This window comes from Schistocerca piceifrons, chromosome 7 (assembly GCF_021461385.2).
Source record: "Schistocerca piceifrons isolate TAMUIC-IGC-003096 chromosome 7, iqSchPice1.1, whole genome shotgun sequence".
Classification (NCBI taxonomy): Eukaryota; Metazoa; Arthropoda; class Insecta; order Orthoptera; family Acrididae; genus Schistocerca; species Schistocerca piceifrons.
The window spans coordinates 18,195,433-18,214,109 of NC_060144.1; the positions used below are offsets into that span (position 1 = coordinate 18,195,433).

The window sequence follows — 18,677 nt, forward strand, 5'->3', positions numbered from 1 at the left end:
TCGGCCTCACAATACCAATTTCACTGCAGATTAAATAATGATCAGTGTCATCAAAGAATCCCCTGAATACACATGTGTCCCTCACAGCCTTCCTGAATTCCTGATCTGTTATTATATAGTCAATGACAGATCTGGTTCCCCTGCCTTCCCAAGTATACCGGTGAATGTCCTTATATTTAAAAAAGGAGTTTGTGATTAATAAGCCCATACTGGCACAGAAATCCAAGAGTTGTTTCCCGTTCCTGTTGGCCTCCATATCCTCTTCAAATTTACCCATAACCTTTTTATACCCTTCTGTTCGATTTCCAATCCTCACATTAAAATCACCCATGAGCAGAACACTGTCCTTGTCCTTTACTCTAACAACTACATCACTGAGTGCATCATAAAAACTATCCATCTTATCTTGATCTGTCCCTTCACAATGCGAATATACTGGCACAATCCTAATTTTCTTGCTAGACACTGTCAAATCTATCCACATCAGTCGTTCGTTTACATACCTTATTGCAACTACGCTGGGTTCCATTTCTTTCCTGATGTAAAGCCCTACACCCCATTGTGCTATTCCTGCTTTGACTCCTGACAGGTAGACCTTGTATTCTCCCACTTCCTCTTCTTTCTCACCCCGTACCCGAATGCCACTAACAGCTAAAACGTCAAGCCCCATCTTACTTGCAGCCTCTGCCAGCTCTACCTTCTTCCCAGAGTAGCCACCATTGATATTAATAGCTCCCCATCTCATTACCATTTGTTTGCCAAGTCGTATCTGAGGAGTCCCTGGATTGTCAGTTAGAGGTGGGATTCCATCACCTCCAAAGGTCCGAGGCATTTTGCTCTGATTGTTGCCAGCATCATATTTAAAGTACCAAGGAAGCAGGTTGCTAGCCTTACTTGCCCCGAGTCCCATTGAGTTTTACCCCTAACGGTTGAGAGACTAACCGGTGTATTTGGTAGTCTTTGCCGTATGAGCACAAAGGTGGCCACGACTCAGAATATGTCCGAGATGCCCAGCCTTATTCCAAAGTAACTGGTATCCCAACTCTCGGGACCACTTACTTGGCCACTCATACGTCGCCCGTGGTTCATGAACTAGGACATGACAACAGGAACCCACACCATGAACAATGGAAAATCCAGGAGAATTGCCCCAATTTAATCCTCGTACCACTGAAAAGATTAATGAAATAAGCATTAGTGTAAATAAGGAAGAAGAGGCACATAGCAATCAGTCACAATCCCATTAGTTTTTATTATTCTTGCAGATCTATATTTCAGCTATAAATAGCCATCTTCGATGCATTTGAGTTATAATTCAACAGATTTTTGGCAGTACATATCACCATATGTTCTTACAGATGTATAGCCAGAAGTGACGTACTGCCGTGACTGAAATTCAGCAAAAATGGCCGTTTACAGCGAAAATCTAGTTTTGCAGGAATAATAAAAATTAATGGGATTGTGACTGATTGCTGTGTGTCTCTCCTTCCTTACAGTCTATTTTCTCTGTGCACAATGGTTCCTTATGCGATCATAGTGGATTAGTGTAAGTGGTGTTCAGAAACAGCTGAAATTGTTAAAAATAAACGAAGCCTCAGGGTCCAATGGAATCCGTGTCGAATTCTATACTGAATTTGTGGCTGAGTTAGCTCCTCTTCTAACTAGCTCTATATAATCGCGTGACATGCACGCGTGCCATCTAGTGACGGGCTGTGAACTTCCACGCTCTGGTCAGAACCACACCTCGTTACACACGCCACGATATTACCCTCCTGTCACCGGTTTGCGCATTCCAGACTCCAGCTCATTTCTTTTTGGGTGCCCCTTATAGAAGTGATTTACAAAATTACTGTCCAAATCCTTGACATTGATTTGTTGTAGAATCTTGGAGCATATTCTGAGCTCAAACATATTAGCATATCTCGAACAGAATTACCTCCTCATGCCAACTAGAATGGATTCTGAAAGTAACTATTATGTGAACCCAACTCTCACTTTTCTCATGTGACGTACTGAAAGCTCTGGATCAAAGTAATCATATAGATGCAGTTCTTGATTTTCAAAAAGCATTTGACTCAGTGCCACGCCTACACTTATGCTTATTATCAAAAGTATAGTCGTATGAGGTATAAAGTGAAATTTGTGACTGGATTGAGGCCTTTTTGTTAGGAAGGATACAGCATATTATCTTCGATGGAGAGTCATCATCAGATGTAGAAGTAACTTCAGCTAGGGAAAAGCAATGGCACCCTTGCTGTTGATGTAGTATAGTGATGGCCTTACTGACAATATTAACAGTAACCTGAGACTTTTTGCAGATGATGTAGTTATCCATTATGAAGTACTACCTGAAAGAAGCTGCATAAATATTCAGTCAGATCTCAGTAATATTTCAAAGTGATGCAAAGATTGGCAACTTGCCTCAAATGTTCAGAAATGTAAAATTGTACACTTCACAAAACAAAATAATTTGCTATAGTGTGACTATGATATCTACGAGTCCCTGTTGCAATTGGCCAACTCAAACAAGTACCTATATGTAATCTATATATCTTACTTCATTGGGATATGAAATGGAATGATCACATAGGCTCAGTCGTGGATAAAGCAGGTGGTAGACTTCAGTTTATTGGTAGAATACTGGGGAAGTGCAATCAGTCTACAAAGGAAATTGTTTACAGATCACTTGTGTGATTGGCTTTCTAGAATATTGCTCAAGTGTGCGGGACCAATACAAAATATGACTCACAGGGGATATTGAACATGTGCAGAGAAGGGCAGCATGAATGGTCAGAGGCTTTTTGGTCTGTGGGAGAGCAGCACAGAGATACTGAAGAAACTGAACTGGCAGACTCTTGAAAATAGATATAAACTATCGCAAGAAAGTCTGTTAACAAAATTCGAAGAACTGGCTTTAAATGATGATTCTGGGAATATACTACAATCCCATACGTATCGGTGACATAAGGATCGTGAGGATAAGATTAGAATAATTACAGCACGCCCGGAGGTGTTCAAACAATCGTTCTTCCCGCGCTCCATACGTGAATGGAACGGGAAGGAACCCTAATAACTGGTACAGTGGAATGTACCCACTGCCATGCACCTCATGGCAGTTTGCAGAATATAGGTGTAGATGTAGGTGATAAGAAGGGTGCTAGGAGAAGGACAGGTTCAGACAATATCACCTCATGTATCACCAGTAGGTTTGACCAACTGTCAGAGTTTAGTGGGAAGGAGTCTATTGTAGCCATATGTTTAAGAAGCTAGCAGCGGACGTCAACAGTTACGAAGCCTAAGTCAGTCATAAATTCAAAAAGAAAGAAAAAAGTTCTGTTGTTAGGTAGTTCTCATGGCAGAAGTGTAGATTGACAGTTGCAGGAAGTGTTGGGGCATGAGTACCAGGACACCAAAATTGTGAAGCCAAGTGCAGGTGACTGATAACATAGGGGAGCTATGTAGGAATTTTACAAATGAGGGTCAGATAATGATTACGGCTGGTGCTGGGAATAGTCTTGATAGAGACAGGAAGTATGACATAGGTGGTGACGTGGAAAAGATAGCTACTCAAACTGGTGGCTAGTATGTTCACCTCGTGCAGCGGTTTCAGTGTCATGATAGGCCTTATGTTAATACAGCTATTAGGCACTCACATTTAATATTGGGCTGGCGAAAGCACTGATGACGGAAGGTATGACTCACATTCAGTGGTGCCAGTTGAGCCTTACTATAAATTATATTTCACTAGGCATGACGTGCACCTCAATAGTTATGTGAATGGGTGGTTTGCTTATAAGTGGCAATGTAGTTGGAGGTGGGCAAATTCCTGTAGTCTTAGCTGATAGGTGTCCCTGCTTAAGGGAAGCCTCTCTAACAAAGGAACCACCTTCAAAAAAGGTCAGATATCTGAGTAATGTAGTAGTTAGCGCATTTCATCAAAATATAAGTGGTGTTAGAGATAAAGTAAGTGAACTGTTTGTGACATTTGTGGTATATCAGAGCACCACTTAAACAATAACTATTCAGAGCCTTCCTACAAATGGATACAGATTAGCTGGGTATTTTTAAAGTAGCTCTTTTCTGAGTGGAGGAGTGGTGATGTAAATGAAAAATGGTATTCCATTAGAATCTGTTGATGTATCAGAACACTGCATTGAACAGGTCTCTGAGTGTTATGCAGGAGCAGTTGAATTTAGTGACCCTATAAACTTTTAACTATAGTCATATACAGGGTGTTACAAAAAGGTATGGCCAAACTTTCAGGAAACATTCCTCACACACAAATAAAGAAAAGATGTTATGTAGACATGTGTCCGGAAACGCTTAATTTCCATGTTAGAGCTCATTTTAGTTTCGTCAGTCTGTACTGTACTCCCTCGATTCACCGCCAGTTGGCCCAATTGAAGGAAGGTAATGTTGACTTCGGTGCTTGTGTTGACATGCGACTCATTGCTCTACAGTACTAGCATCAAGCACATCAGTACATAGCATCAACAGGTTAGTGTTCATCACGAACGTGGTTTTGCAGTCAGTGCAATGTTTACAAATGCGGAGTTGGCAGATGCCAATTTGATGTATGGATTAGCACGGGGCAATAGCCGTGGCGCCGTACGTTTGTATCGAGACAGATTTCCAGAACGAAGGTGTCTGGACAGGAAGACGTTCGAAGCAATTGATCGGCGTCTTAGGGAGCACAGAACTTTCCAGCCTATGACTCGCGACTGGGGAAGACCTAGAACGACGAGGACACCTGCAATGGACGAGGCAATTCTTCGTGCAGTTGACAATAACCCTAATGTCAGCATCAGAGAAGTTGCTGCTGTACAAGGTAACATTGACCACGTCACTGTATGGAGAGTGCTACAGGAGATTAGTTGTTTCCGTACCATGTACAGCATGTGCAGGCACTGTCAGCAGCTGATTGGCCTCCACGGGTACACTTCTGCGAATGGTTCATCCAACAATGTGTCAATCCTGATTTCAGTGCAAATGTTCTCTTTATGGATGAGGCTACATTCCAACGTGATCAAATTGTAAATTTTCACAATCAACGTGTGTGGGCTGACGAGAATCCGCACGCAATTGTGCAATCACGTCATCAACACAGATTTTCTGTGAACCTTTGGACAGGCATTGTTGGTGATGTCTTGATTGGGCCCCATGTTCTTCCACCTACGCTCAATGGAGCACGTTATCATGATTTCATACGGGATACTCTACCTGTGCTGCTAGAACATGTGCCTTTACAAGTACGACACAACAAGTGGTTCATGCACGATGGAGCTCCTGAACATTTCAGTCGAAGTGTTCGTACGCTTCTCAACAACAGATTCGGTGACATGATGGATTGGTAGAGGCAGACCAATTCCGTGGACTCCGTGCTCTCCTGACCTCAACCCTCTTGACCTTCATTTATGGGGGCATTTGAAAGCTCTTGTCTACGCAACCTCAGTACCAAATGTAGAGACTCTTCATGCTCGTATTGTGGACAGCTGTGATACAATACGCCATTCTCCAGGGCGGCATCAGCGCATTAGGGATTCCATGCGACGGAGGGTGGATGCATGTATCCTCGCTAACGGAGGACATTTTGAACATTTCCTGTAACAAAGTGTTTAAAGTCACGCTGGTACGTTCTGTTGCTGTGTGTTTCCATCCCATGATTAATATGATTTGAAGAGAAGTAGTAAAATGAGCTCTAACATGGAAAGTAAGCATTTCCGGACACATGTCCACATAACATTTTTTCTTTCTTTGTGTGTGAGGGATGTTTCCTGAAAGTTTGACCATACGTTTTTGTAACAGCCTGTATAGATCCCGTAACTCTAATTTCAGGATATTTCTTTTCAAGCTAGAGAGAGTTCTTGGTTCATTTCACAGAAAGTACCAAAAATTAATAGAATCTGGTGACCAATATTAATTTTATAAGTGACTAGTGACCCGTCCTGGCTTTGAATAGGTAGTAGAATTAAGTATTTACGCCAGACAACGTGCCAATAGCAGTCATTTTGTTCAGCGGGCACTGCGTAGAGTTATGATTAAAAATCAATGAACAACAATAGGTTAAATGTTGTAAGCAACACAATCCTCTTGCTTCCGTACTGCAGCTATTAAAGGAGAGAGTGGTCTGCCCGACCATAAACCATTAATAATGTGAGCCATGCATGAAATGCACAGCACTGCAAGTTCGTCAGCAGGGCAGTCAAGCCCGTCCACTGCAAGTGTCAAAATTCCTACAGTAATTATTGAGAGAAAGGCAGAAAAACGTGACTAGGGACTTTAATTTATCACAGTTCAGCTAGTTTGCACCAAATATTTATAAATTATTTACACGAACCTTCCTTGTGTAGCTCTGTATCGATCCCCAAAAAAAAAAAAAAAAAAAAAAAAAAAAAAAAAAAAAAAAAAAAAAGGGAGAGAGCCTGTGATTATTCTTCATATGTAAGCTGAAAAAGACAGCAGAGGACCTTTTGTTTTACTAGGTTTTGGGAGGTGCTCATTCGGCCACCTCAACAATGAAATGTCATTTATGATTATACGAATGTAAGGCAACAGAACACTCAGTCCCCGAGCGGAGAATATCTCCGTCCCGATCAGGAATTGAAACCGGGCTCATTCACCTGGCAATCCAACACACTGACTGCAGACATACCAAGATGGATACAAAGGACTTTAATTTATAACATGTGGAGAAGAAGACTGTATGTATATATGTAGAGATTCTAGTAATAATGACATTGCATGGCTTAATGTCCTGGTGCAAATCTTCCAGTTGGATGTCACTTCTGTCTCTCTTGCCAGTTATCCAACCAGGAAAAGGTGACCTAGAGTTCAATGTGGGGTCCAAAACAGGTTTCATTTCTGATGAATTTTCACATCATTGAGATGTGAAAGCTAAGTTAAAAGACAGTAAAAAATCCATGGTCTGACCCAGATTCGATGTCATGAGCTTTCGGTTTTCAGGCACACTCTTTATTGCTAGACAACAGGTCCCAACTTGGAGTCTGCTTAAGATTTGCTACTGTCTGGAGTTGCAGCAGCTGTTCCACTGAAAGGCAATACCATCGTTTTCACAGTCAATTTTCATGAAATATCTACACAAACCTTCCCTGTGAATCACTCTCTCTATTAGATAAAAGCATATGAAAATCCTGAGATTATCATAAACATACAGACAGAAGCTAGGTTCACATTTTGCTTTGAATCTGAAGTAGATGCGAATTCTGCCTCAAAATGCAAAAACACGAAATTACCTAATAGATACTATTTCATAGAAAATTGTCCAGATGAACTACTTGCTCAGAGATAGATTGATATAGCTTTATTTTCTGCGTATAAATATTGAAAATGTAACAATTTTCAGTTCCTGGTATCGTACATCATCTGGCGAAGACCAATTTGGAAAGATAATGTGTGTGAGAAACTGTATCAATGCACGTGTTGCTCTATTTCTGTGACGGTTGTGGACGATCGAATGTTTTATTTAAAATACAAACTGTGGAACGCAGTGTAGTACTCAGCCATGGGACCTAGCATTTTATAACAAAGAAATGCATGTGTGTGTTTGTTACCGTAAGTTCAAAAACTTGTATAATGTGGACACTAAAGTTGCAAATTAGGTGGCGGATGTTTACTGTGACAGGAAGTTTCACTCTTTTCAATAGAACAATCGTCTATTGAAAGCTTAAATACAAGTAAACAAAGACAACTAAGGCCATTTCAGCAAAAAAAACTGTTGAAGTTCTTGCAAAACCAAACATTCCAATAAAAGCATTCATTCCCAGTCAATACTTTTTCTGTTTTAAACAGTCAGTTTGAAAGAACTAAAACTTCACTTGTGTAGCATGACAACTTTTTAAATTTGTGCATCTAACCATTTACAAACAAAAACTAGATGCTACATTTTTCTGGTCCCTATATATAGTGATAGAGATAGGAGAAAAGAAGAGAAGAGATTGTGCAAGGAAAGAAATGCTGGAAGATTTCCTAAGTAATATTATCTAATGCAGACTATTCTTTTAAACCAGAGTGCTGGGTAGCAGTAGCACAATTGTAAACAACATTTTTGTTCATTCTTTGTTACTAAAGGGTCATTCCAATGATAAAAATTGAAGTTTACACCATGATGTATAAATTTTAACTAAAAGGAATTTGTGAATTTGGGTGCACACACACCCACACCCACACCCACACACACACACACACACACACACACACTTGCATGTGCTAAAATGGCCGCAATCAGGAAATTGCAGTAGCCCAAAACAAGCAGTATAATAAGGTTCTTAAAAGTCATTGCAGGGGCAAAAAGCTTATGGCATGCAAATAGAATACCTAAATCTGAGGATAAAATTAAAAGCATATGATCAGTCATGAAGGAAGTGTCTAGCCAGTAGCACAATTCGAAGATATGAAGAAAATGTGATATTTAAAGAAATAATAATAATAATAATAATACTGATAAGTCAAATAGATATGTAGCATTTAACAAACACTTTCTGAATATAACAGGTGAATCAAATATAAACTTTATTTCTATGAGGACTCATATAACTCCCTTAGAAAATGGCTTTCCAAGACTGCTAGCTGAAATACACTTCTGTGATACTGCCAAGAGGGAGGCTGAGACAGTAATTAAATCACTGAAGATGGGGCTCCCATGGATATGATGGGGTATCTAACAGTATACTAAAGCCGTATGCTGCATATGTTACCCCAGTAATTCGCCACATTTGTAATTCTTCCTTCAGGAATGGTCAGTTTCCTAAATGATTAAAGTACTCTTTAGTACAACCACTGCAGAAGTTGGAGCATAATGGAATAAGATGATTAGCTCAGAATTGGTTCCTCTCACACTTGAAGAACAGACAGCACAAGGTGCTTTCCGCAGTAATGAGAATGGCTATGGTGTGGCATTTGATTGGGGCTCTGTGAATTTGGAGGGAGGGGTTAGTGTTGTGACCACTACTGTTTCTTCTCGTGATATTTCTGTTTACCGTATTTACTCGAATCTAAGACGCACCTGCAAAATGAGACTCGAAATCAAGGAAAAAAAATTTCCTGAATCTAAGCCGCACCTGAAATTCGAGACTCGAAATTCCAATGGAGAGAAGAGTTTTAGGCCGCACATCCAAATCGAAACAAAGTTGGTCCATTGTAATACAATTTAGGTTGAACGAATGACGATACAGCTACAGTAGTTTGGTTCGAGTTTTAAGCTTAGCAGTTATGCTTTACCATGTAGCCATTGCTATGCGTCAGGTTCTCCGTCCGTATTTATACGGGTACCATTCCTTTATCACGTGCTTCGTCTGGTTTGAATTGATTGCTTATTTTTCTTTGATCTGGCAAGTGCCGTTCTCTTTGTTATAGGTGTTCACGTCATTCTAAGCTGAAAATGCATTACTGTACTGTGTCATGCATTGTTTGTCGCATTCTGATAATGAGTGTTTACGACCTGCCGCCGCTCGCGGCATGGCTTGCTTTTGTGCGCGCAACCGCCGCTTAAAAAGAGGAATTGTCTCATTAGCGGAACATTGGCAAGAGACTGCTTGCTATTTGCTGTTACTTACACTGGTGCTTTCTTTGATAATGATCAACAAGAACCAAATAATAGACTGCGTATGATAGAAGATGTTCTGAATGAGAGTTTAGCGAAAATTTTTCTCCGGTTGAAAATCTTTGCAGGCCTCTGTAGTACATTACATTCTGTACAGATATTAGTCATCTTAGATTTAAAAATCTAGTCAATTGCCGTGCTTCATTTCTGACTGTATCACTATTAGGCATAAGAACAATACGAATATAAACATGACATGATATGTGTATTATTCCGCGTTTGCTGTTGTCTCACTCTAGTTTCGTAGTTTATTAGGCAGACAGGATTTAAATGAGATAGCAGCAAACACGAAAGAATACATGGCAAAATGTTTATATTCGTATTATTCTTATGGTGAAGAGAATACTGCATATGATTCACAATTCATAAAAGTTCTTATTAGCAATGATCTCTTGTCCCAGGTAGGAAAAAATTCAGACAAACAATCTTGCCAGTCGGATTTTCGTAGTACGCTGAAATGCTGCTGCATTCGAAGATGAACAATACGGAATTTGTATTTACTTCGTTGGATAATTTATGAAAATGCAGTGGTCGAAACTCGGGGCGGTGAAAAAAAGCTCGTCTTCCACCTTTTTTTTTTAAAAAAAAATTACTGACGCAGGGGTTTTGTCGCCAGTATTTATCTTTGTGCCTGCAAAGCATACCTGTATAGCGCTACATAATTCAACGGAAGAAGTTAGTTGTGGCGGCACCTACCAACATTTTTCAGAACTGCCGCTTACTTTGCACTCGATTCTAAGCCGCAGGCGGGTTTCTGGATTACAAAAACTGGAAAAAAAGTGCGGCTTAGATTCGAGTAAATACGGTACTGATGATACTAACTTGCTAGTGAAGGACATTGAGTGCAGCATAGGCATACTGAATAACACGGTTCAAGACATATGTCCATGGTTTGTAGAAAATATATCAATTCTAAATCATTGTAAGATTCAGTTTTTATGGTCTCTGACACACAATTCAGCAACTGATTACACAGAATGTGCAGGTGATAAGTGAGCCTGAACAATCCAAATTCCAAGGTATTCAGGTAGATGGTAAGCAATTATGGAATGTTCTATACACTGTCTGAAAATTGAATACTGCTTTGTCTATCATTACAACAGTATCTCCAATAAGTGATAGCCCAACACAAAAATTATTCAACTTCACTTATGACATGGCATATTTTGGCTAACTCTCCCATTCACAAAGTGTGTTTTTGGCTCCTACAGACAGTTTGAGCAATATGTGGTGTAAGTTCACAAACCTCTTTTTGACTTCGGTTCAGGAGTCTGGGGATTCTCACATTAGCCTCTCAATATAAACTGATGAGGAAAAAAGTCACAACACCAAGAAGGAGTTGTGCAACATAAACTAAAGTTGCTAGGTGTGTTTTTACATCTGAAAAATGATATGTATTAAAACATCACACCAGTCTCATAATAGTGGCACCACTATGTGGATGCAAATCAAATTTGTTTTAAATACACACTATAGTGGTCGTGAGCATTAGTTACCCTTGAGATTAGATGCAGTGAGTTGTTACTCAAGAATGCCATTAAGGCAATAAAAAATGCCATTATCAACACCTCAGTGAGTTTGAACAAGGCCATGCAATAGGGCTACGAGAAGCTGGATGTTCCTTCTGCAGTACTGCAGAAAGACTTGACAGGAATGTAGCCACGGTACATGACTGCTGTCATGAAGCTGATTCTGCCTTGATACCAATGATGGCCATGTGTTGATCAAGAGGAGACCAGTTGGTTGAGGGCTTGCAACCAACCTGTCCATGTGCTAGACACACTGGACCTACATCTGGAGTTATGGTGTGGAGTCTGATATTGTATGACAGCAGGAGCACTCTTGTGCTTATTCCATGCACCCTGACTGCAAATTTGTATGTCAGTTTGGTGATTTGACCTGTTGTGCTGCCATTCATGAACAGCATTTCCAGTGGATGTTTTCCAACAGGATAGCGCTCACCCACATATTGCTCAATCACCAGATCTATCTCCAATCGAGCACATATGGGACATCATCAGACGACAACTCCAGTGTCATCCACAAACAGCATTAACCGCCCCTGTATTGACTGACCAAGTGCAACAGGCATGGAACTCCATCGCACAAACTGACATCTGGCACCTGCACAGCACAGTGCATGCACATTATCATGCTTGCATTTAACATTTTGGCCATTACACCAGTTGTTAATATACCAGCATTTCACCATTGCAATGGCTTTGTCTCATGCTTACATTAACCAGTGATCTTGCAATGTTAATCACTTAAATATATTACCTAGACAAATGTATTTCCAAAATTTTTTTTGCCATCATTTTTTTAAGTGTCATTTTTGGTTAACAGTGTGAGCTTATTCCCAAGAATTAGCAGCTTCCACTCATTTAGTACTAAGCAGAAAACCATCTGAATTTGGAAGAAGGAAGGAAGATTAGGATTAACGTCTATTGACGTTGAGGTCATTAGAGAGGTAGCACAAGCTCAGATTGTGTCAAGGATGGGGAAGGAGATCGGCCATGCCCTTTCAAAGGAATCAAGCTTGCATTTGCCTGGAGCAATTTAGAGAAATCATAGGAAACCTTAATCATGATGGTTGCACGTGGATTTGAACAATCTGAATTTGGTTTGCATCTCCTTGACTCGGATGCAAAAAGGCATGCGATATTTTGTAGCATCCATTTTCAATAAGGTACCTTAAAAAACTTCAATAATAATTGTCACGCTATTAAGTCCAAATTGAAGAATTACCTCATGACTTACTCCTATTCAGTCGGAGGGTTCCTGGAAAAAATTCAGCTAATTCCTGTCTTGTATTGTTGATTATGCTAGTATATACTCAACAGCTTGTTGTTTGCATAGGATTTGTATAAATTTTATGTTATCTGTTATTAACTTTTCTTATGTTAATTTCATGTGCTGACTCATTCCATGATCGTGGAGGAAATTTGCTCCCCAACTTTGTCCTGCAGAACTAGACATATAAAATAAAAAAAAATTATAATTCAATTTTCAGAAAATTCTCCATGATTTGTTCAAATGCACTGCAAATTTATTTCTTAAAGTCCTGTATGTCTGTAACATCGGTCTAGAACACCTAATCCATTACCAACCCGATGGCAAGAAATCTAGTGATGTGAATTCAGTTTATCGATGTGACTACTGAATAGTACCTTCTTGTCCAGTCCATCTAACTAGAAACTTTTGAAACCAGACGTTTAGTTGTCAGCTGGCTGGTGCCCCATCCTGCACAGGTATGATGGCAGGTTGCAGATGTTCCAGCTGGTAGCACAGCAAACTCTCCAACACATCTAGGCAAATTACTATTGATGGAAGTTTCACTAAAAAAGACTGGGCTGTTAATGCTGTAGTCCATAAGTCTGCAGCACACATTGACAATGACACTGTCTCTTTTCATTTCATGTGCAACATGAAAACACTGGTACATATATACAAATGTGATAATGGTTGACTCAGTAGAGAAATAAAACTTTTTGAAATGTCATTGTTTGCGTCAGTTTTGACTAGCACACCCACTGCAAACTGTTCTCACAGCAGTTTGCCCTGCGACTTAAAGCTGCTAGACCTTGTAGGTGTTAAGGATATGTACTCTCTGCTAAGTCTTCAGTCCAGTCACATAGTGGGTCTGGTATACTATAGGTGTGTATTTTGTTCACTAGGCTACAACATATTTTTCCATTAAATTCTGACAAATTATTGTAATTGTGTACTTCTCATTTTTACCTCTAGATAAGTGAAAGGCATCAGTTCTGTGAACACACTAATTGTTAACTGAAAACAAACATACCTTTTATTAATATGGCATTTTATTGCTGTGGTAATCAATAAAATCTTTTCTCTAGGTATTAATAAACCTTATTCTGCTTGAAAGAAAATTCCTCCCATTTTCTTCTTCCTTCTCTCAGTGTTGGTTTGAACTGTGAATATGCTGCTCCAAATCCTTCCTTAGTACATCATTATTATTTGAAATATAAGATAGTCACACACAGGAACATAAACAGTACCTATATTCTGTATGATTCAGTACAAAGTTTTACAGTTCTTCAGGTCTGTTGCTTCTGAAGCACAAAATACCATCTTAAGTCTAAAATAATTGATCTCCCCTCCCTGCGCACTGATTGAGATAGCTGCAGTAATGCATCAGTGACATGGATGAAGGGCAACAGGCAGATTCCATATTATCAGATTTCTAGGAAGTGTATGACACAGTGTCTCACAGGAGATCGTTAACAAAGGTCTGAGCATATTGCAGATACGAGAGTGGCACAAAGTAACAGTTGTACGCTGTTCTGGATGGTGTAGTGTAACGACGTAAGTTTTGTATAAATGATTTTCTTTTGACATATGACCATGTGCAGACTTCGTCACCTACGTCAGTTACAAAACACTTCACAATTATTTAAATTCTTTTTAAAGTTGTCTCTGAATGGTTTTTGAACGAAACTGTAATTAAAACATCATCATTTGAGTCATATGCACAGAATTATGTCACTCAGTCCAATTGATTTGCGCAAACTTTTTTCAATTTAGATGTCGTTTGTTTCTTCTCAGAAATTATATTAATGCAAGTTATCTGCCTTAATAAATATTAAAACCACGTTGAATAAACTTTTAAGACTCAAACTCACGATGAATGTTGTCAAAAATTAATAATCTTGTCAAATAAATCAGTAATACTTCTTCCTTAATATAATTCTTCATAAATAAATTCTTGGAACACGTATTTAAACTTTTGTAGTATACACTAGTTTATTATCTTCATATATACTACATATAGACGTGAACATGAGCCTTGACGAGATAGGACTGAACATTTACAACTTGATTAAACTTTCTATGACATCATTGTTGTAGAAACATTACAAATTCTTATATTTTCAGTTTTTAGAAGCACGATGCAACAACTCGGTTTCAGGATCTTCTGTTGCTCTTTGGCTGTCGACCCGCGACGTATAGTGGCCAGCAATTTTCTCTCTGGTCCCGGCAGTGAAGATGCTGTCTCCGTTCGTTGCGCCGTCCTCTCCGTACATGAAACATAAAAATAAATACAAAACTTTAGATAATTCACAAATATTACAAAATACAAAAACAAAACACTAAATTAAACTTATATTCACCTGCAAACTGGGCTGACACTGGTGGATGAGTGACGCTTCAATTTCGTGTCCCACTACAATGGCGTGTATTCATCAGAAAAGGGGAATCACCAGGAGCGCCCCAGGGAAGAATGATACTCTCATCTTGTTCTGTATGTACATAAATGATCTGACAGAGTGAGCAGAGATCCGTAACTGTTTTACAGAAGATGCTGTGGTGTACAGGAAAGTGACTAGAGGAGGATTGAGGATGACATAGACAGAATTTGTATTTGGTGTAATGAATGGCAGCTCTGTTGCGCCACCAGAGATCTATGACAGACTGCTACTAGAGGAATTACCACCTCATGTGACTAAGAGGCATTAAGACTAACAAATAGTCCCACAGCAGGTCCAGTGACCTCTCTGTAGACTGACTTCAATTACTTTTAGACTGCACTATCTCTTTTTATGTCTATATTTTTTTTATCTGTGCAAAAGGTGCAAGGAGGAATTGTTCTTTGATGTTTTGCAGTGAAAGATTTTAGAAAGACGGGATTTAGAGTATCATCCATTATTTTGTCATCTCCTATTTAGGAGGTAGTATGATCAGTGAGCAACTGAATGCATGATTTTGACTTGTTGACAGTACTACAGATAAGATTTCATGTAATATTATGAAATAAAAAGCGCATCTTTTAATAGGCTTTTTGAACTTGTAGTAGGGTAGCTGATGTAATTGTTTCTGTCAACTTTCAGTTGTCGTCCTTTTTATCTCATCCTATTCCTTACCCTATATCAGCTTTTGATTTGTTCAGCTGTGTATATTCTCACTTTGTAACATCATTTTTAAACAAAAGTTAGGTAGAACACTTGCCCCTGAAAGCAAAGGTCACAAGTTCGAGTTTTAGTCCGGCACACGGTTTTAATCTGCCAGAAAGTTTCATATCAGTGCACACTCCACTGCAGAGTGAAAATCTCATTCTGGAAACATCCCCCAAGCTGTGGCTAAGCCATGTCTCCACAATATCCTTTCTTCCAGGAGTTCTAGTTCTGCAAGTTTCGCAGAAGAGCCTCTGTGAAGTTTGGAAGGTAGGAGACAAGGTACTGGTGGAATTAAAGCTGTGTGGACAGTTCGTGAGTCTTACTTGGATAGCTGAGTTTGGTAGAGCACTTACCCACAAAAGGCAAAGGTCCCAAGTTCGAGTCATGGTCTGGCACACAATTTTAATCTGCCAGGAAGTTTCAAAAGTTTGGGATGATGAATCTCCCCATTCACTTCAGCGTTCTATAGATTCCTATATTTTCCTTTGGTTGAATTACATCATGTACTTTTGCACACCTCCTGTATAAAATTTTGTTTCACACCATTAATATTGCTGTCCTTTAACATATATAATTTTTGTAGATATTACTTCTGGTTTTCAGTTTGTATAGTGTAATCATTTTTGTTGTTTCAAGGAAGAAGAGGCGGCAGAGACACGCTATGAAGAGAAGAGGTTAAAACGGATCTATGGAAACTGGAGACGATTAATCAAAGGTCTCTTCATAAGAGAACGATTAAAAGCAAGATATAATTTTGGCCCTGTCAAAGAGATAACTATTACCAAAACAAAGAGAGCAAAGAGATTCCTAAAGTCCAAAAGAATGAAAACTGTTGATTCTGATGATTCAGATTGGGAAATGGGAGTGTGTGACTAAATTTAACTATTTTTTAAGGTTGAACTAGTTATTGGTAACATTTGAAACAAACTGCTCTAAGATTTTCTTCTTAATTTGTTGTAAACTTTTGGTAAATGTATAAGTCATAGAATTATTTCACTCATGAAACATTACATTTATTTCCATGAGTTTGTGAATATTCTGGTCAAAGTACTGCAAAGAGCTTTTATGACAGTTATTATTTCATCATGTAATTTCTCTACTTCCACTATTTGCTATTATGTGTTGTTACATTTTATGGCCAGTATTTGTATAGTTTTGAATCTTTCAGTAGCTTTTTGATGGCTTATGTTGAGCTTTTGTGTGATAGTACTTTTGAAAACTAAATTTTTATTTTATGTTTCCCCTTGACAGTAATATTTGTCTGGTTTTTGTTTATATAAAGTGTGTAAACAATAATTGTTTACAATGCACCACAGTGCATTTGTGGATAAAATCAAGGTGTACAGATCGATTCAGGACACTTGTTGTGAATCAAGCTGGGAAGCAGCTTCAAATTGGCCTACAAAAGCCAACTGCGTTACAGCATACTAGTGCCAAGTGACATTTTGGTTAAAATCGTCCTTGAATATAAAAAATCCACTTTCTCTTGCACTTGTAAAATGATAATTGTGTGCATTTTACCTTAAATTATTGTGAATTTTGACAGCATAAAATTGACAATTAAATTGTTTTGTTTGTGTACCCTTCTTACAAAAAAAAAAAAAAAAAAAAAAAAAAAAGACTGTAGTTGTTGTAAGGGTTAAGTGTAGATACAATTGTAAACATAATTAGTTTTTGCATAACATTAGCAAAAGTCTTCTTTCCTCATTACCCTCACAGGAAAGTTGAAAATAATAATAATAATGTTTACGAAAAACTTACTGAGCCAGTGACATAAGAGGACAAGAGGGTGGCTTTTGTAGGGCAATTTGAGGGTGTTCCCCCACTTTGATGCACCATGGTACAGTGTAAACAGTTATCATTTACACAATTTATGTGTGAAAGCAAGTTTGCACCAGCTTTGTGTTGTTTGTTTGAAGCAGAGTTTATCTAATTCACTATTTATGAATTGTATAAATACTTCTTTGTATATGAAATGCTGCTGGCAGCTGTAGTTTTGTAAAGATATTGTTTGTTATCCAAATTTTAAAATATATTAATGCATTTTAAAAAAAACTAATCTACATAGTGTAACTGCTTTTGACAAGATTCTTACATATTTCTTCCCTGATACAGCGATGGAAAATATACTACACTGCCATTTAAAGACTGAAAGCTGTTAAGAAACTACGTACTTGGAACTATTATGGGGTCAGCACGATACAAGTAACACTTCGCCTCTGTCAGTTGTGTACTCTCCTGTTCCACTGAATTGTGGTGGATGACATCTACGGGTACTTCCTTCCATTACTCCTGCAGCATGCTGAACAGTTTTATTTCTGTGCTAGGAAATTATAGTATGGCTGTCAACTAGGACTGTAACTTGTCTTCAGTTAATTTAGTTAGGTTCAATTCAGGGTTCTGAGCTGCCCATTAAGTTACATTAACTCCAACTTCAGCTTTTGTAGTTGTTTTTCTGCTGTCCCATTCATGGCCTCATGACATGCTAGACTTGGTTGTAAATGTAGTCTGCTTTCTGTTTGTACCGTGGTGGTTAATTGATGTGGATTTAGTGCAAGGAAGTAAAGGATAAGTCTTTCAAAAGTTGTGAACACAGAGTACTTGGAGCAAAATAATTAAGACAAGAAAGACAGTGAAAAATTTAAAAAATGTGTTCTCAAAAAGAAATGATTGAAATGATTGAGACAGGGTGAAGGAAATCATATGCAACATGTGTGGCAAGTATGCTGAAGGAATCACTGTAAATATCTGTATGAGGAAACTTCCTGTAAATTTACAGCAGCATTTAAGGTATTCAACGAAACAAGCATCCACATCTGATACATTGTGCAGTAGTGTACCTATGGTCAGCACCATTGGTTCCCTGAATGCAGGATCCATCTTCATCCAACCACAAGTGTCACTGCTATGCCAAAGCGGGCATTTCACAACTAAACTTTTGCAACCAGTACTCACTGATATTGGGACTCACTGCTCTACAATATTGCGTTAGCCATGTTTTAGTGAAATAGTTGTAGTAATTCATATTACTGAGAAACTTTTAATAACACTTCCTCATGTAAACAACTCTGTTGCAGGGTTCCACAAATTGTGTTCTGCGGGAAGGGAATAAGTGCTCTGTGAAAAACTCTTAAGAATAT

General features: G+C 38.7%; 1 protein-coding gene across 2 annotated transcripts in view; it reads left to right on the top strand.

The window, feature by feature from the left end:
- Nucleotides 1–17,129, top strand: part of LOC124805278 (DNA repair protein complementing XP-C cells homolog) — a 134,814-nt gene extending 117,685 nt beyond the window's left edge. For both annotated transcript variants that reach the window (XM_047265791.1, XM_047265790.1), the window contains one exon: nt 16,174–17,129. In XM_047265791.1, coding sequence (XP_047121747.1) covers nt 16,174–16,413 — 240 coding nt within the window. In that variant the 3' untranslated portion in view covers nt 16,414–17,129. The remainder of the gene's footprint in view (nt 1–16,173) is intronic.
- The last annotated feature ends 1,548 nt before the right edge of the window (nt 17,130–18,677 follow it).